We start from the raw sequence: 20211 nt of genomic DNA on the forward strand, positions 1-20211 counted from the left end.
AAGGGACTGCAAATTAAGGTCTTCAAATTGAAGAGGCATGGGGAAAGGGGATGGAGAAAACCCTGATAAAGCTACTAAATTAACACTAAATTAATTCCCCATGTTCCACTAGAAAATGTCAACAAATTCTTCACCAGATTTTGCCCACATCTTTCCCTCCAACATTTTTGAAAAATAGGATATTAACAGGTCATATTAAAGTATACTTAAATATTTAAAAACCCCTACCACTTCTACCCACACATCTATTCACTCCCAACCCACAATGTATCAATATTGTGACGATACAGTGCTTTTCCCTCACCCTCTAAGGTTAAGTCATCAAATTAGTAGGGGTATATAATTAATGCACAAATTCATATTTACCCTAAAGAGAAAATGTTTGCGATGATCAGGGCCACTATCATGGACCAAGAGAAATTCTGGTGGTTGCCACCTTCTCTTATTACAGATTTCCATCAAAGCAGACACAGGATGTTTGCCTGCAGAGAAAAAAAAAATAACTTGTTAATTATTTCTACTGTCTGTGGCAACAGATTATGAATTCAAGTTGGGGATGGGACAAGAGGAAATTTAAATGTTTGCTCACCTGACAGATCTTTCATTGCAGCAGAGAAGTTCCCAGACCTCTTTTGTGCTCTTTCTCCTACTGCAACAAGACCTTTAAAATAAAAAGCCAGTGTTCAATGAATAAATCCCAAAGCATCATTCAAAATTATAAACACAATGATTCCCTCTGTAGGAACCTGAATCTCAATAAAATATTCAACTCCCACCACCCCTGATTTTTATATCATTTGACTTCTATTTTGCTGTTTCAATATATAAATCTTTATGTTTATCATGTACCTTGGTATTAGAAACTGTACAAAAATCAGATGTTCAGAAAACCTAGTATATAAATATGTATATAAATTAAGTGCCATAGTTAACAACTACAGGTCTGTTTCTTTTTAAGTTTAAAAACTAGTGGCTATTACAAGTGCAATCTAAGGTTTCCCATTCCTTAAAAAATGATGGCTCAATTAATTAAGTTCCCCAGATGGTGAGGATTTTAGGCCACCCCCCCAAAAAAAAAAACTAAAAGGGAGAGGCTGTCTCTATAGATGAACGTGTCCATTTTCTCCCCCAGCAAACAACCCCTTTCTGACTTATCAAATGAAGATATTCTCAAAAGACAAACATAATCGCACTGTATAACCTCCCTTTCCAAAGGGATTTAGCTGTATCACTACCCAAAATCAATGCTTTCCTGACTTCCATTTCTCCTAGGGGGAATTCTTCAACCAGTTCTTCATTAATTCTGCTAGTATGCTTCTCCAAACCCAACACCTGTCACAGAATTCCAAAGATGTTCCCTGGAATTATGCAATGCCTTCACAGATATTTTCTTCCAAAAAACCACCTCTTAGGACTCAAAAAAATCTATTCAACTTGTAGAAGTAATACAATGTCAATGTGACATAATCAGTACAATGTCCTTTTCTAATTTAGAGTCTGAATTAACGCTTATTAGCACAGGATGATTCTCATGCTGTTTCTAGCCTACTTGGAATTATTACCAATAAACTCCCTACAATTTGAAAAAAGTGGCATCACAGTATTGTATGTGGATGAGAATGTAGAATTTCTGATGCAAAACATTTTATAAGACACAGTTTGGTCAGAGCTAGTTCGTTTCCAATTAAGAATAATTTAACTGCATCATCTCCAACTTAATTCAATTCTCTGATTACAAAGATAATGAAAATTCTAGTGTTCAACTTTACAGTTTTTAAAAATCAGGCTTATCCAAGCTATTGAAATCACACTGAGCTGACATTCAGCCATTTGATTCTACTTAAAACATAATTCCAAGGGAAGAATTTAAAAGGTACCAGCTGGCTGTTCTCAATAAGCACTAAGTGTATTTTTAATATTCAGCAACTGCATGCAAGCTATATAGAGAGATCCCCATGAGTAGCAAAGTTCCAAGGTGCTCCAAGAACAAGAAAATATGAAGAGCTAACATTGCTGCCAGCAACTGCTCCACTATTCTCCAGCCCCAATCCAAGAAAACTCAATTATGGAGCTTAAAAAGAGGGATATGCAGACTCCTGATTTCGGCTCAGGTCATGATCTCGCAGTTTGTGGGTTAGGGCCCCACGTCGGGCTGCATGGTGACGGTGCAGAGCCTACTTGGGATTCTCTACCTCTCTGCCCTTTCCCCACTCTCTCAAAATAAACTTAGAAAAAGAGACATGCAAAAAAGGGTTTATAAGGTGAAGACAAAACAGCACTCTAGTAAGAAATAAGGAGAATATAGAAGATAAAATATTTGAAAAAGAAAAAAATAAATCCTAGAAACTACAAGTGTATGTTCCCCGTCAAGAGAAAGCAAAATGGGGATTCCATTTCCTAAAAACGAAATATAGGGGGTGCCTGGGTGGCTCAGTCAGTTAAGCATAGCCCTCGGTTCAGGTCATGACCTTGTGAGTTTGAGCCCCACATGGGGCTCTGTGCTGACAGCTCAGAGCCAGGAGCCTGCTTCACCTGCCTCTCCCCGGCTCACACTTGCGTCTCTGTCTCTCAATAATGAATACAAGGTTAAAAAAAAAAAAAAAGTGAAATCTAGTTAAAATTTCAGTCACACTGATATATGCCTACTTCCTTATTATTTAGCATCTTAACTACAACTGCCTTTTAAAAGCCCAAATTAGTGACTTCATCTGTATTTATACAAGCTGTCACGAATGGGTTAAACTTTTGTTTCCTAACAAACAGCTGTATATATGCTCCAGTTAAGCATCAAGGATATCAAAATGTAAGAAGATTACTATGTGCATTTATTTATTTATTTATTTACGTATTATTTATTTAAAGATGGGGCTGCTGGTGGGCTCTGTTGGTACAGCATATGACTCTTGATCTCAGGGTCATGAGTTCAAGCCCCATGGTGGGCAAAGAGCTTACTTTAAAAAAAAAATCTAGGAAGGTAATGAAACCCTAAGTGTTTTTTTTTTAATATTACTTATTTATTTTAGGGGCAAATGAGGGGGCAAAGAGAATCCCAAGTAGGCTCCACAATGTCAGCACAGAGCCCAACACAGGGCTTGATCTCACAAACCGTGAGACGATGACCTGAGCTAAAACCAAGAATCAGATGCTTAACCGACTGACCCACCCAGGAGCCCCGAAACCTTAAATATTAAAGAAGGTATAATAAACATTCCCAGAACAATGTGTTACCTTTTCGGTCTGTCTTAAAATCAACTAGGATAGGTTCCTTATTTCCTTCTTTGTTTTTTCCTAATCCTTCTCCTTCTCTCCAGCCCATTTTTCTCATCAAAACGGCTCCCATTCCTCCAGTTACCGGGGCTGCTCTTAAGAACTGATCCTATCCAAAGAAAGAAAGGTAAAATGTCCCCATTTCAGAGTTAGAATTTGACTACAAGTGCAGTGTAATTTTTAAAAAAAAAATCTTATTTTACTTCTAGATCTGATATAGCAATTAAATTTAAGTTTCTATACTTATATACATACTGTAGTGTGGATGCTAATTATTTTCACATTAACATAATATTTTGAAAGTCAAATAAGGCAAATAAATGGCAGTTTAAAACAGTAGCCCTCCTGCCCCCCTCCAAAAAAAAAAAAAAAAAAAAAAATTAGAACACTCCTGTTTTCGTCCACTATTTAGGTTCACTGGTATCTCTTCTTAGCTTGCAAAATAAAAAGAAGGCAATGTTAAAACAGTCAATAATATTAATTGTCCCAGGTGTACCTAGTTAATGAATAAAGCCCAGAAATCATTTAGAAATAGTTTGGACACTGAAGAAGCATACTGTTAACATCCCAAGTTTTCTTTCCCACTCTACCTTAAAGCAAGTATAAATATTTTACTTAGAAAATCCCTATGAACCAAAAGGTAAAAATCTTTACATTCTATTTACACAGTAAGAAATGGACAGTCACATAAAATACCCTGTCATTATACCAAACTGAATTTGAATGCTTTTAAATCCTAGCTTGATGTTAAAAGACTTTTAAAAAACTCCTTAAACGTTTACATACCTAGGCCTCGGTAGCAGCAGTGTTGTGAATAGTAGGGCTGGCACTGACCGGGGCAAGAAGACAGCTACAAGGATTTGGCCCTGAAACAAGTTTCCATACAGAGGGGTGAAAGTTCACAGGTTATTCTGTGAACAGTCATCTCTCTTGTATCCAACCCACTGAACCATAATTTCCATCAAAGCAGCAAACCACTTAATGTCTTAAGATGCACAACTATATACATTAGCATGGTCAACAGTCATTTTCACACATTAAGAAATAAATATGTGATGCCTCTACTTTAAAGGACATCCATGTACACAGAACAGATGAATTCTACTGTTGATCTTTATTGGCCATTTTCCTTTTAATTTATAACATCTCAAAATCCTGCTTTACTTTCCCCTTGTTCTTAAATTTTAGACTTATGTTCTCTAGCAAATATATAGCAAAAGTCATTAACTTATCAACAGAGGGAGTCAAAAATTTGGTATCTCTGGGAAGAGTATGCATTAATCATTTCCTATATTGATAAGTTAATACTAAATTTTTAAAATCTTATTTTTACACAGTAGTAAAACTGTATTATTTTTTCCCCCAGCTTTGTAAATTATATGCCGGGGAAAAACATGCCAATGATGTGTGACTAGACATTAAGTACAACTAGGTGCTCTGATGGAAGGAGGCAGCTGTGGAGGTAAAAACATACCCCTGGTTCAGTTCCTTATTTGGTGCAGGCCATGCAGTGTTGATGTATAAAGAGAAAAGTTAGCTGATGCTTGGATATCAACTGCCTTGTTGCTACACACCTAAAATGACTTTTACTTACTTCCAGGTTCATCCGCCCCTCTTTTCCAGGCAACACTCCTAAAAAAAAGGGCAACTGTGCAGAGTATAATACAAAACCCCAAATAACCCAGGCTTCCGACTCGGTTTCCATTGTCTACTATCTTCATGTTTCTTTACCCCATTGTGTATATAGTTCACCAAAAAGCTGCTTAATCTAATGAGTATAATAGTAAACAATACTCATCGGGTCATGTCCAAATCACTTAATTCCAGAAAATAAAGGTTCTTTTAAATCAATAACCACTTAAAAATGTCTTACTGACATAATAATGGTAAAACTCCCATCTTTTTTCATCTAAGAATATACTGCAACAAACTAAAAATGAATATGGACTATGTTGGCATTCCATGTGGTTTTTAACATAAAGGAGGGTGTTAGGCTAGTGCAAGGCAAGAAAAACTATGTGATCATTGAAAGTTTTCTAAACACAACAAAGAGACCATTGACAGTGAAGATAAATGATAAATTTCCAGCTAATTTTCCACATTTTTATAAATGTTCATTCCTTCCTTGATATCAGTAGCAAATATTCTTCTGTAAACATATAAACGGGAGTTTTCCTAAAAGCATTGCTTTCTTGTTATTTAAAAACTTTCATGAACACATCTCATAATTTATCAAAATGACTTACATGTACATTTAAAATAATGTAATTGAAAATCTGTCAACTGCCTACATGACTAGAAATCAAAACTTTAAGGGAAAGTTTGCAAGAACCAATTTTAATCAGTAGAAGATTCACTTTTGCAAGTTATGTTAACATGATTTTTAGAACTATATAAGCATTATGGATCAGCACTTCATTATACAAATGAAGACCAAAATTTTACAATGGAATCACATTCAGAAGTTCCTACCTAGTAATGTACAAGACTATTTAATTTTTATCTGCCTAAACACCCACGTAAGCTTCAAGTCTAACTTCCTGAAATACTGAGACTCAAGCTTCAAGATTAAATAGTATTAAAGAATTAAAACTATTGAAATAGGTGTATATAATTCTTCCCAATGAGATGAAGGCCATTTTCAAATACTATACAAATCACTCTACTTTAAATACTATAATTGGTCCAAAATGAACTCAAAAATATTTTTACTAGATTTTCATTTTTTTCCAACACCGACCCCTAGTAAATGACATAAAAGTTATAAATTTTTAATGAATCTGGCCATATACTCACTAAACACATATTAGTGTACCTAAATGTACCAAAAATGGCAGGTAAATTGAGGATGTATCATGTTTCATATTAATTTGTTAATAAGAGGATCATCAGAGATAATGCTATCAAAACTGAAACGTTATGAGATTAAAATATCCAAAGCAACCAAAATCTCATTTTGCGGAAATTCAGCTCATTCACTGGCAATCATAGCAATTCTTCATAGGTGCCCATCACGTTATTAATTATTGCCCTGTGAAGCAGTAATAAGAACTTGTCTTCTCATGACACTTGGGAGACTGAAATTCCAAGTATATTACTTGCCCATGATCACAAAAGCAGTCAGGAGTACAGCGGGATAAAGAAACCTTCCCAATCCTTAGACCACGCAGCCTCCCAGTTTCAGCACTGCCATACTGCCAGTACTCCTGAAACAAATGTCCCATCACCCATCCAACCAAGCCACGTCCCTTCATCAGAAGGCATTTCTTTAGAAAGCCCTTCTTAACCACCTAAGACTCCCCCAACAATGAGGCAGCCGTAGGTGGAGTCCACAGGTCTCATTGCAGGAATCTGAAACCAGGAGCACCTACATCTTCACAGCACGAGGCGTCCATCCTCTCCCTTGAATTTAGGTCTTACATATCCTGTTTTTTCAGGAGATCAGTGGTTCTCAAATTGAGCCTGTGGATCACCAGAGGCCACCAGGGCCTAAATGGTGGTCCACAGATAGCAGTCTCCATCCCCACTCCGCCCCCTTCACCACCCCTTCAGCACTGCCCGCCGTCCCCCCCCCCCCCCCCCCAAAAGTCCAACCATCCTCCCCAGCCTTCCGGTCCCATGGCAAGATCACCACATGCAGTGCTAATACTGGGGCCTCCCACCAACTTGCTATAACCAGCAGCTGACAACCACAGGGATCGGGGTGATCACCAGAAGGGTGAGAAATAAGGGCCAAGAGAGCTTACAAGAGGGCACAGGCACTAAAGAAGGGGAAAGAAGGACAGAGGAGCAAAGAAATGGAAAATCTGGGTGGTAAGAGGGCTCTTGGGGACAGTGATCCACCAAAAATAAACCTGTAATAAAGTATCCCATGATGAGAAAAAATTTGAGAACCACTGCTTTGAAATCATTAGATTAGTCCAACAGGAACTGTGGAACATTCTGAACAGCACCTGAGATACACTGTTAGCATTCAAAACACAGTTTTTAAAAAACCACCCCCAAAAAGACCAGCAGCAGCAATAACAAATAACTTCAGGATATAAACTGAGTGGCTCTTGAGCCTTATTTGTACATTTGCCATTGTCTCATGAATCAGGTCCATCTTCAGTGTCCATCCTAGAGTAGGCACACATAGCAAATTTACTCATGAACTTTGGTTATAGTTACTGGCCTCTCCGTGCATTTTTAATAAAACATTTTCTAAAAAAAATCTTAACTTTGTAGTTGGACACTTTCGTACGTGCATATGTTGTGTACCTTTTTAATCCAGGCTTGGGCACCAGTATTAGCCAACTGTTCTTGTGTCAGAACCTGTACTCCTGTACTTCCGGTGAATTGGCCGGGAATGGAGTTCAGCTGAGCCCAGGCATCAATCTGAAGAAAAAAAAAAAAAGATGCCTCAATCAACTGAGTAAAATTACTTGTCTAGTCAAAAATGCCCACTGGTTTATTTCACTAAATGAAATGGTTTTATTTAGTTCTTGAAAAGGCTGAATAAGACTTATTCAACTTTTAGAACAATTTGATGAATGCATACATATTTAAAATGTTTTCTTAAAAGCAGCACTTTGATAACATTCAGTGGGTCCCATTAATAACAAGATTTGAGATGTACGTCTAACAACTGAAAAGCATGAACGATAATACTCATTCTCCAAAATATCGCATGGATACATGAATACAGAAAAGGGTTTCATGCGGCACGGGATCCCTGCCCTCTGCTTTATGTACCTCATATAAATGCAATCTAATAAATGTTATGATCGCCTGAGTTTTTAATTAATTACCTTCTTTGTGGTATTAGAAATCCAGAATTCAAGAGACACGCTTAAGGAGTAATAAATGCAGGGAATTATTCAAACCCAGAAAACAGCTTTCTTTAAAAACTGAGCCCTACATTAATCACCAGCATTTATTGTGATGGTTAAAGAATCAGTTGTCCTTCAAAGTATATTTGCTAATAAACATTGGTATTGTTAGGTAGTGTATTTATCTGTCTGAACATGTATTTGTCGTTTCTATATAGATCTACCACGGGAATGTAGAAGACAAAAGGAAAGGCTGTCCACTGTTAAAAATTTAAGTCTAGACTCTGGCCTCAGACTGCCTAATCATTTTTTTTTTTTAATTCCAGTGTAGTTAACGTGCAGTGTTATAGTTGTTTCAGGCTGACTGACTACTCTTTACTCAGTTTCCTCAGCTGGAAAATGGGACATCATAATAGTACCTACATCTCACAGAGCTATGATGGGTACATAGCTACTTTTATATACCAGATTACAAACTCAGTAAGAGCACGGATTTTTTTTCTATTTTAACTCTCTTAAACATTAGTTCCTGCCACACAGTACACAATAAACACTTACTGAGTGAATGACCATGCCCCAAAATCACTTTCATTTAAAATAAGCTAATTACAATAAATTACTTATTTCCTTGGATTTTTAGGACCTACATTTCAACAGCATGCCACAGAATTTACTTATGTCACAACCATCTAATTAGTTAAATTCTCATTTAGCAGACATTAAAACTGCTACATACCCTTTCCTGAGCTCGATTTAACATGCTCATGGCTTCAAGGTCAAATGCATTCTCACTTAGTCTTTTCTGAGCAAGTGCCCGTTCACTCATTGCTGTAGAGATGTCCACAGGCTAAGAAAGAAAACATAGATAATTATCTCAAATTATGATAGACCCCCTAAATTCTAAAAAGTGCTCATATCTTTAGTTGCTACATATCAAAAATGAAACAGTAATCTTACATATTAATAATCTTGTAAAGTACAGAAAAGATACCAAGAAGTACAAGAAACTTGGAAAGCAGATGAGGATCATTTAAGGTAAGTTACACGCTATCAGAGGCAGCAGCTGAACTCAACCCAACATCTGAACTTCAAATTTCATATTTTCTACTGTATTTTCTACTGTAGCAAATTATGATCACAGAAAATTGCACTAAGAACTTAAAACTCTCTAGCCTTCACTAACAAAACAGTCATTTACAAAAACTGGTACTTTTTTCAACTGTTTTGGAACTATTAATTTTATATTCATGAGCAATTTTCATTTTATCCTATTTCTTTTTAGCATAATGTTCAGAAGCAATAAGGTTCTTGAGTAAGCAAGCAGAAAACCACTATCAGGTCAGTTGGTCTTTTACTCATCTGCACATCTTTTCACCTTCTTGCAGTTGCTCAGAGATACAGTTTGGTCTTAAGAACTCCATTTCTTCAAAGAATGTATTTACTATATACATAAACGAATCCTTTGTTTTCAGTTTATATGTATTAATGACCCAAATTAAAATATTTCTGGGAGGGTACATAACAACATGAACCAACACATTTAAAATTAAGTATGTCTGAAATGTCTTAGGTCCTCCTTTTCAAAGCTCATATCCTACCTGTAAAAATGTTACGCTAAGCAGAGGTGACTTCATGGTTTAACTTTTTAAAACGTTTCATAATGTCCAGAAAAATTCTTAAAGAACAAATCCCCAATTTATCAGATTTGTGGAAGGCTCAACCACAAAAGGAAAAACACATCAAGTAAGTATTTGATGTTCTTTGTTCTGATGTTAAGAGCTCATGTTGACTTGTATCATCACCAATTCTTATTACTTATTTTTCTTCTAACACAACCCATTAATATTTCCTAGTGATTTCACCCAAGAAAATCCTTTTTTGGAAAATATTTGACATGAAAAGGTTTTCCTATATTCATATGCAAAACATGATTAGAGGTACTGCATGGATATTACAAATATAAGGAAGTCAGTAATATAAATTAACAGCTAAGGATTTTTCTTAAAGCTAAGGGCTACCTGTAATTTAACTATGTACTACATATGAAATACTTCTTATAAAATAAAGACCTATATAGAAGGGTGTATGACTCTAAGAGAATAATTCTACCTTACGCATAAGGATATAAGAGAATAATTCTACCTCACGCATAAGGATTACTAGTCTCCCTTTTTCTACCTTCAGAACCCCTTATTATTCCATCATTCTTCGTTATCTTGCTGAGTCATCTCATAATATTCCCCCAGCAAAATTAAATTTTTTCTTCCACATAGATTCTTATGTACTGCCTTCTTAAAACGAAAGCAAAGCTAAATTCATTCTGTAATTGTAAAGACTGTTTACAGATCCCATGAAAGATCTTAACTGTCAACGTAGTAAATTATCCACACTAATTACAATACATCTGGGGCCTATAAAAAATAATCTAAGCAGTCACAATTAAACACTAACACTCTAGGGGTCTTCACTTGTCACTTTTTTGATAATTCTGATCAACTGCTGGGACTTTAAATAAATGGGAACCCAAATATTTCAGGCCAAAATTTACATTCCTTTGGCCTACCTTATGTGTTTCCTAAAACTGTCAGGTAGGATTACTGATGCAATTTGAAAGCCCAGCAAATATACCTCAAGTACTGTTCATTAACCTTGTCCAAATTACTTTGGGTAGCAGTCTGTAAATCTGAGAATGTTTAGGTATAAATAACAGGTTTTTATTCTGAAAAAGTCTAAGCTTAGAAGTGATAATGTGGAAAATCGATCTACTGACTACTTCAAGCCCTGATCCCCAATTTCCAGCTATAAATTTAGCCATGAAAATGTAAAGATGGCTCTAAAAGCTCCCAACTTCTCTAGAATAAAATTCTTCCCAATTAGTAAACAAATGAATACACACCTATGATCTGAAGACCTATCTTCATATATTTTTTAAATCTTTAAGCAGATAATCTAAATGCCTCATCATTTATCCCCAGGATGAAACTTCATTCAAATCTCAGTAACATTTTGTTACATTCACATCTCACTCTGGAAGAAATTTTAATATAGCAACCTTGATGTTTAAAATAAATTTACTTCAGATAAAATGATAACCAGTTTTTTTCCTGACTACAACTTAATTCACTCAACAGGCTTACCAAGAGAGTAATCTTACTATTCATTTTATATTCATATTTTTAAATGTGAAGAACATACTCAAAATAAAATGAACCAGGATTATCTGAACCTCTTAAGGATCCTCAAGTGTTTGAATCAAAAAAGCATGTTTCCAGGTTTTCAAGGTAATTCAAGATATGTAATAATGTATAATCCCCAAAGCATTAATATTTAAGGACTAGACCAAATGTCACATATCAGTATTGAAACTCTCATTAAATATCACAGCTACCCTTTAGAACACTGGTCAGTAGTATTTTCTACAGTGACAGCTAATGAGCACTTAAAATGTGGCTAGTGCAATTAAGGAAATGATTTTTCAGTGGCTAGTGACTACTCTATTGGACTATATGGTATATGTGTGTGTACATAAACACTATACAGTGCATCATACTATGTAGTGGAGCTTCAGAGCCCTAACCATCTTTCAGTGTTGCTCAGAAAGAGGAATAGGTTTAAGGTACCGAAATGATGTTAAAAAGCCCTTCTAAAAAGTAGGAAAAAATCTTAAATTTCATAGAACGCTATTATTAAGTGGTCATCAACAAGCCTCATTTGTTTCCACTGTTATACTACAAACTTTTAATCTAATGTATGAAGTCTAATTATGATACTATAATAATATTCTAAGTATTATAATTGGGGAAAATGTTTAGTTTCCTTTTCCCTGGGACTTGTTTTAAAAAGTGAAATCTACCTAGAGTATCCAATTCCAGTTCTCCTATAGTTAAAAACCTGTCCACGTTATTTCATTTCTCTACTACAGCAACACAGCAGATCACTTCTCCTGTAATCCAAAAGTGTCAGAAATGAAATCATAATGTAACATGCATTTCACAGCCTAAGTTATAATCATGTCCTTTCTGTATCTTCCTCATTTAAAAACCCTTCTAAGTCAACTTCCTTACCGCTTTCGTTAACCCAGCTGTTTACATAAATACAAGTATCTCAGGGGCATTTCTTAGAAAGTCAATTACAGGGCTAAAGAGAATTATTAGGAGGGAGTCAGATAGGGAAAATAAGCCCTATAATATGAATTATATTACTCTCTACCTAGACAATTACAGGTATCTTAAAACAGAGAGTATAAAAGGAAATGTTTAATTCAAAAAAACAGAATTAAAAAAAAAAAGCATCTGACCTGTATGTAAAATAGGACTTTAAGATACTTATTAGCAAAAATTAATAAATTACAAAGAGGTTCATATAGAAAAGAAAATGACAACTATAAAAACAAAAGCCACACAAAATACAGAATACCTCAGCTGTCATGGGTTTGGTTTTAAAATGTGAATTACGAACCTTTTATTACACCATATGGAATTCTCTAACATAACTCCTATACATTTAATCTGAATAAACTAGAATAAGAAAAACAGGTAACCTATTAAGTTGTTCAAAGAAATTCAATGTTAATCACCCAGGAGAATCTAAGGAAAAAAGAATGAATAGCAAGGCTGTATTTAACCATTCTAGCACTGCCAGGACCCATGTATTTAATTTTCAATTACAATTTACATCTTACCCCAAGAACTTAACTTTCCTAAAGTATAAAGCTGGAACTTTATACTTGAAGAACTTCTATACTTCCACTGGGAAGTGGAAATATTTTTTAATAAAACAAACCAAGCACACTGAGACAAGAATCATCTTAACATGTAAGCAATTACTAGACCTTAATGGAGAGCTACCTCTGGACCTCTGATAATTTATGATTAATAGTAAACCCAAGGAAATTTTATATCAAAGATTACATTTAAATCTTCTACCCAATAAGCCTCTAACTTTATTAGCAAGAATTAATGCCCCCAAGGACACTTTTTTTAAATATTAGTTTTCCACCATTTTTGATTTCACTGTTTAAGAATAAATCAAATTCACACAAATATGGTCAAAGTTCTGTAGACACTCCTTACTGAGGATGATGCTGGCTGGCTTCTGGGTAGGAAGACGATGCTATGGCAGTAAGGCACAGTCTGATGAGCTGATATTCCATAAGATACGGATTTATGTTGATCCATCCACATCTATCCACTCACGTTTATGTCAAAGAGCACTCATGTGCAAGACAATTGGTGGGGTTAAGGATTACAGCAAAGCTGAGACCAAATCTGTGATCTTTGCCTAAATGTTTTATGCTCAAAACTAAAAAACCACAAACTCCATTTATATTTATTAAAATGAAAAACACGGATAGGTTAAAAAATAAATAAATACTGATCAGTTAAAACAGTGACCATTTGAAAGAACTTTCCTTTTACTCTATAAAAGCCTTTATTTCAACCCCAGACAGGGAATCAAAAGGGTCAACGCTCCCATGTCACCATTCCACAAACATTGGTATGTAGAACATAATCTTACAAATTCATGTATTTGCAAGATACAGCTAAATAACTAGGACTAAACGTTTTATATTGTGACCACTTCCTCTAGGTGTTTACTACTATTGTTAGGTAAAAGCACAGAGACCTGAAAGCAAAACGAAACCATGCTTTTTCTCTTCTAAAATTTTGGGATTGTTTTTGCTTAAAATTAACCTATGTATTTTTTGAGTCTGACTTAAAAGAATTCTGGTATCATATAGTTGTATATATCCTCCCACAGAAGAAATCCGCTTCATTTATTTAGTTTTCCGACCTTTTTCTTCTGCTTTAATGAAAGACTGCTTAATATAAAATTTGAATACCCAACTTCTCCCCCTGGGATTTCTTTGGAATTCCCCCCAACTTTTAATTAAAACTGACAACTACTTTTGATGACTGATAAGGCTAAGGCATCACAGGGTCAGTGTTAAGACTGATAATGGCAGAGTACTGAATTTCAAACATATATATACAGACACGTATAGATAAAGTTTCAATAAAAAAGAAATACTCATCAGGATTCACTAAGCACTTTCTGCATGTTCAACTGCAGTTAAAATACTTATGATCACTTCTCAGGAAAATCCCTTGGAACTTTTCAATTATTTACAGGGCTTTACTCAGCTGAAAAATTTTTCTCACATGATCTCCCTATGTTTTCCAACTCTATTACATGCTTAATCTGCAAATTACTAAAAGCGTATGTATCAGAATTTCTAAATCAGTCTGTACTGGCCCTCTTACCATGATTTATATTCAGCCTACTACAAGATTTAAGGCAATTGCAGATGTCAGTTAACCTTTCCCTCTTGAGATGTGCAAGTAGTCTAATCTAGGGATTAGCAACTGAGCTACTGAATTGGTTTCACTAAAATATTGTCTAAATCAGCTACCCCTTCCCCACTGGTGAGAGTATAACTTGCTTCAACTACTGAATCCCACATAAATACAAATCATCACTGGTGACCATAAACTGCATTGGTTAATTAGCGTGTCCAGCTTCATTGTATAGAACCTGCGCTCTCTTAAAATGCCGATCAAAAAAGCACAATAAAAAAATGTCACCTGTGAATAGCTCAGGGGAAAAAAAATACTATCAAAAGAATTCTGATTTGGGTTCTGTTCACTTTCTGATTTTATAAACAACAGGATTTATTTATTTGTAATAATGGAGGTGTTTAGTGGAAGACGATACGGCCAATGCAAGGAACCTGAGGTGGAGAGAACAGGTCTCTCTGACCTACATATCCCAGAACTGCAAGAAAAGGAAGTGGGGAAGAAGTCCCACATTGTAAGGGCATCAGATTATCTAGTCCAGTCCTTGGACAAACGTCTGGGCTTTGGAACCAAGGGCAAGAGGTGATAACTAATCTATAGTATCATTTAAAACTCCCACCCACCCTAGTAAGTCTCCACCCTCCCAGATCCCCCAAGCGTGATTTTGCACAACAAGTTAAATAAAAGTAAACTGTTTATTAAAAGATACAGCAAAGGTACAGATACAGAGATACATACAAAGATACAGATATATATATATATATATTTACATATATATACAGTCTTGCTGTTTTCATGTGCACTATATTTAGCAGCACATTATTTAATCAGTCAGCATTTTAATGGGGTTGTTTTGACACTTGGTGTTATTACTGCGTCATTTTGACAAGATACAACTATAGCCTCATGGAAATTTCAAGGTGTGAATTCCACTTCTCCAACTTTTAATAGTAGCAAAGAGGGGAAGGAGAAGGGAAATGGAGTACCAAGGCTGAGCATTAGGTTAAACACAAGAATTCCAAAGGGCCAAGGTAGCACAGGGAAGGGAAAATGATTAAAATTAAAGGCTCTCTGACAACCCAAAGAAATAGTAAGAAACCATTATTTAAGGGCAATGGGCTATGTTATATATCCAAGATGCTCACACATCAGCCTACAGTGACCTTTTCCAATCCAGTTCTTGTGTTGAACCTGAGGATCTGCCTCTCTCTGCTCAATCCCTCCACCCAGTAAATTTGCTACCACCAAAATCTAGAGCTATAGAGCCTCGAAGCAAAACGGGAAGCTAAATAGTTGTACCTTGGGCTACCTTCCCATAAGTGCAAGGAGGGCCCAATGTTGGGTAGGGATGTGATAACACTGTTCTCTGCAATTCGATGCTTTTCACTTTGTGGCTTGGTTCCACAAAGTGAATTGCATCGAGTTACTGTCAAATGAGAAGCTGCGGGTTGTTTCATCTGTCGTCTAACCCGGCCCTGCCGTTTAACCCGGCCCTAAGAAGAGTGAAACAGAAGCCAAATCAGATATAAAGTAACAATAAAATGGGAGATTCAGGTATTAAAAACAAAAAACAAAACAACACAATATTCCTCTTACTTACCTCAGAGGGCAAATTGCTGCTGAAAACATTATCATCATCTTTGTTCTCTTCACCATTTTTCTCTACAGGAACCCACTCTCCATAAACACTATCCGCTTCTTTTTTTCGATGTTGAGATCCAGATGACACAGGAAACTCTTTTGTTAATGTTACCTGGCTTTTTGGTGGAGTTGGTTTTGCTGCAGCAATCTAAAACATAATGTGTTTCCTTAATTAACACTTAAGAGGTTTTTCAACATAATCTGAAAATAATTGTTCACTATTTCTCACAGTATTTAATAAAACATTAAAACAATTTAATTCCATTTGAGTTTTATTTAAATAGTCCCTATGCTATTTCATCAAACCATAAACACTAATACTCACGTTCAGATTGAAAAAAATGGGTTTGGGTTCACTGAGTTTAAAGGGATGATGATAAAAAGGAGGTTCTTCTTCCTCTTCATCCGAAACGTGAGGCTTATTCACTATTACATCATCATCTTCTTTACTCTGTGCGATCTGTTTGCATTTCTTAAAAAATAAAAACAAAAGATAAATCTTACACTTTATGTGGAACGTGTAGTTTTTTTAAAAAATCAAAACCACATAAAATCAACTTTCAGAAATAAAACAAGATAAACAGGTTGTAGGTAAGTAGCTTAGCTTATCGGCTATTATTTAAACACACTCTAGCTGTTCAGTCAGTCAACAACATTTATTGAGCACCTACTATGTGCAGAGCACTGTACTGGGCACTGTCCAGGGAATACAAAAAAAAAAAAAAAAAAGAGTAGAAGACATGGTCCCTGCTCCCAAGGAGCTTACAATCTAGTTCAAGAAACAGAATTACATACACATGAAATAATTGAGGAACGCTTTTACAGAGCAACACAATTAACAAGTGCAAAATGATATAATACAAATGGAATACATAAGTGCTGAAAGAATAAAAGCTTAAGAGAAAACAGAATCAGGCAGAATTTGATAACCAAGGGCTATTCCTTGAAGAGTTCTAAGCCAGATTTTCATAGTTAAGAACAAGGACTGGCAGGAAAAGAAAAAAGAGTCATCATAGTTAGATGGTGGTAAAAAGGTGAGAAACTTGTATTAGAAGGAACAAGAGGGCTGAAAACGAGGCTTAAAAACATACAGGGAAACACTAAGTTTCACAAGGTTTTAGAGAAGGAGCTTAGATTTGACGAGCAAGTAATAGAAGCCTTCACTAAGTCCTTAAATTAAAAAAAAAGTTGTAATTCATATTTCAATAAATCTAAGTGAGGAAACATTAAGAAACTATATGAACCCCCAAATGCATGGCAAAATAAAAACTTTGAAACATGTACAATTGGGCTAGATGGTCATGTGTCTCTCCATAAGTGTTTTGTAGGTTGAGTCTCTAAAGGAACAAAACTCAAGAATGGAAAATAAGGCATGATGGAGAGGGTGTTAACTGATGAAGTCTGACACATAAAGCAAAGTCAATTCCTTCCTGAGAAGCTAAGGAATAGACTCCATTACCTGGCTTTATAAAAAGGTCAGAGTAAATTTGGGTGGACTTGTCTATACAAGCAGTAGAATTTGTCACATCCATTATCAATTGAAAATGTTACAATAGGATAAAAAGCTCAATTGGCCAAAAAACACAGAGTATACCAAGCCTGTAACCAAGGGGAACAGAATATATTAACAGTGGCAGGCTGGCATAAGGCTAGCCAATAACAAGTTTCAATATATGAAACAGTGTGGTATTTCTGGATCCTAGCAGCAGTATTTCAGCGTCCTCCCAAAAAAAAAAAAAATAATAATAAAAATAATATTAACAAAACAAAGCCAAAAAAAGCCTCAATTGAAAAGATCAAATTCTTAAAAACAGAAACAAGTGTGTCTAAAATATATGTTACTGCCAAAACCCGAACCGCAGGAAGAACTGATAATGGCCGGCCATTATCACCAATGGCTGGTACCAAACAGCCAAAACCCGAAATGTTGATGCGTAAGAAGTTCCTTTCAGGCAATGGCCAGCTATTCTCATTAATTTCCAAGCTCCGGTGGCAAAAGATCATTTCTGAAGATTGTCTGTGTCTTTGCGTATATGCAGTACACTCGTGGCGATCAGTGAACACGTCGTGAATGGAAACGAAACTGTAGGCGAGCTTCTGCGTGTTGCTCACTCAACACCTCCTCCATTCAAACGAACCGTCCCACTCCTCAGTCAGTTTGGCTTCTAAAACTGGAAAGCAAAAGTAATGGGAAGTAACTTTTAGCTAGCGGAGCTTAGCCATCCCGGATAATGGCCTGCTAAACAGAGCTTCTGCCGCTGCCACATCTGTATTTCGGGTTTTGGCCACTCGGTGCCAGCCATTATCAGTTCAGCCCACAATTCGGGTTTTGGCACGCTCCAGAGTCAACATCACTGAAATAATCCACTTAAGAATGTAAACAAATTCTGTCTAGCTTACCTCAGTTAGTTCTTCTATGGTAGCTCCTCCTGACTTTTTAGCAACTTTCTCTTCTATTGTAGGTGGAGGTGCAGGCTTTAGGTTTGGCGGTAAAGGAACACCAGCCTTAGCACACATGGCAGCTGCATTAGCTTTGGCTATTTCAAGTAATTGAGCCTTGTCTGGAAGAGGAAAAATAGAAGCAGTTTTCCCATAAGACTAATAAACACATTTTGTTCTATCTAAAATCTTATACACTAACAAAATTAAAGGCATCAATTTTCTGCCCTAACATACAGTTGTGATCAAATCACTCTTCAGGTCAGTTTTTAAGCAAATGCCCCGATGAACTCCACGTTTGGCTTCCCATTCACACACTACACAAAATAGCTAAATTACAGAACCCTGCCAGACACTCTAAGACACACACACACACCTGCACAGTCCTTTGTTTTCCAAAAGTATCATGCCCTTAAAATCACTTTCCTTCTAATATGACATTTTAAATCACTCTTTAAGCCCAAATTCAACCTCTTCTAACAAGCCAGAATTTAACACTCCTCTTCAGTGTGCTCAAAAGTGCCCTAACTATACAAGTAATCATCACATTCTGCTCTTTCTGGCAGGTTACTACTTGGTAAAACAGACATACATGCATTTTATCCACATCTCCTCTACTAACTTGTAATCACTTCAAAGACGTAATTCTGTAAACAAAAATAAAAAAACAAGAACTCGGGCGCCTGGGTTGGTTAAACATCCAACTCTGGATTTTGGCTCAGGTCATGATCCCAGCATCATGGGATTGAGCCCAGTGTCAGGCCCTGAGCATGGAGCCTGCTTGAGATTCTCTCTCCCGCTTGTGCGGGTGCACTCTCTCTCGCTGTCTAAATTTAAAAAACAACCCAACAACCCAACTTTTGCTTAACTGAATGAATTTTCCCTTACTGTTCGGGTCTTTTTCTTTAGACAACCCTGACCTAGAAATGTCAAATCTACTGACATAATGATAAATTATCCATTATTGCAGGTAGTCATGCACTATCCACCCACTTTTAATCATCCCTGCACACTTGTTAAATCAAAGGGAACTAGAGCACTCTACTTTAAAAGGCAGATTATTAAAATACTAAAGTCAATCTAATAAACTTAAAACCTTATTTTGCTATTATCACCAACCCAGATAAAAAAGAACTCCCCACCGTGCAAAATTCCCTACTCACTTCCATTACCCGTTATACCAATCAGAGTTACCTTTGCACACATTTAACAGCCCTGTGTTGCCCTTTTCAATCATGGAACTTATTTAAAAAAAACACACACACTGTAATTTCAGGCTTGTGTTCAAGGATCTATGTTGGCATACATGCAGTGAAACAAGCTCAGCGTATACCAGCCTTATCTTTAACTAGACTTCTACTTTCCATTTTCAGTTACAGGAAATAGTTCAAACTTCAAGTATGTAAAAACATTCAAGTATGTAAACACCTTGGTTCTAATACACTCCAAAGCACATCTTTTTAACTCTAATTACTAATTTACTTATCCCTGTTTTCTAAAACCCATAATCTAATTACAGTTGACCCTTGAACAAGAGGGGTTAAAGGCACTGATACCGTCGTACTTAAAAATGGCATGTACTTTTGACTCCCCCAAAACTTAACTACGGATAGTACACCACTGACTGGAAGCCTTACTGATAACATAAACAGCTAATTAACATATGTTTTGTATATGTATTACATGCTATGTGCTACAAAAAACATTAAGAAAACCATTAAGGAAACCACATTTACAATACTAATACTTTATCAAAA

The 20211-nt window shown here is 36.0% G+C and overlaps 2 protein-coding genes across 13 annotated transcripts in view; one reads left to right on the forward strand and one right to left on the reverse strand.

The window, feature by feature from the left end:
• DONSON (DNA replication fork stabilization factor DONSON) overlaps positions 1 to 16116 on the forward strand; it is a 28135-nt gene extending 12019 nt beyond the window's left edge. The window contains exons 11-13 of one of the 7 annotated variants that reach the window (XR_006207226.1): positions 3312 to 3394; positions 4634 to 4729; positions 4868 to 5118. The gene's annotated coding sequence lies outside the window, so the exon portion shown is untranslated. Of the gene's footprint in view, positions 1 to 3311; positions 3395 to 4633; positions 5119 to 9360; positions 9417 to 9746; positions 9764 to 16042 lie in introns of those variants that run through there. The other 6 variants (XR_006207228.1, XR_006207229.1, XR_006207225.1 and 3 more) reach the window with 6 other exon arrangements.
• SON (SON DNA and RNA binding protein) overlaps positions 1 to 20211 on the reverse strand; it is a 33099-nt gene that overhangs the window by 1344 nt on the left and 11544 nt on the right. For 2 of the 6 annotated variants that reach the window (XM_042955604.1, XM_042955605.1), the window contains exons 4-11: positions 18416 to 18576; positions 16341 to 16487; positions 15975 to 16163; positions 8815 to 8925; positions 7528 to 7644; positions 3229 to 3376; positions 590 to 661; positions 367 to 482 (exon numbers count right to left, since the gene is read on the reverse strand). In XM_042955604.1, coding sequence (XP_042811538.1) covers positions 367 to 482; positions 590 to 661; positions 3229 to 3376; positions 7528 to 7644; positions 8815 to 8925; positions 15975 to 16163; positions 16341 to 16487; positions 18416 to 18576 — 1061 coding nt within the window. Of the gene's footprint in view, positions 1 to 366; positions 483 to 589; positions 662 to 3228; positions 3377 to 4053; positions 4134 to 6855; positions 7387 to 7527; positions 7645 to 8814; positions 8926 to 15182; positions 15868 to 15974; positions 16164 to 16340; positions 16488 to 16652; positions 18187 to 18415; positions 18577 to 20211 lie in introns of those variants that run through there. The other 4 variants (XM_042955607.1, XM_042955609.1, XM_042955608.1 and 1 more) reach the window with 4 other exon arrangements.

The sequence above is a fragment of the Panthera leo genome, chromosome C2 (assembly GCF_018350215.1).
Source record: "Panthera leo isolate Ple1 chromosome C2, P.leo_Ple1_pat1.1, whole genome shotgun sequence".
NCBI lineage: Eukaryota > Metazoa > Chordata > Mammalia > Carnivora > Felidae > Panthera > Panthera leo.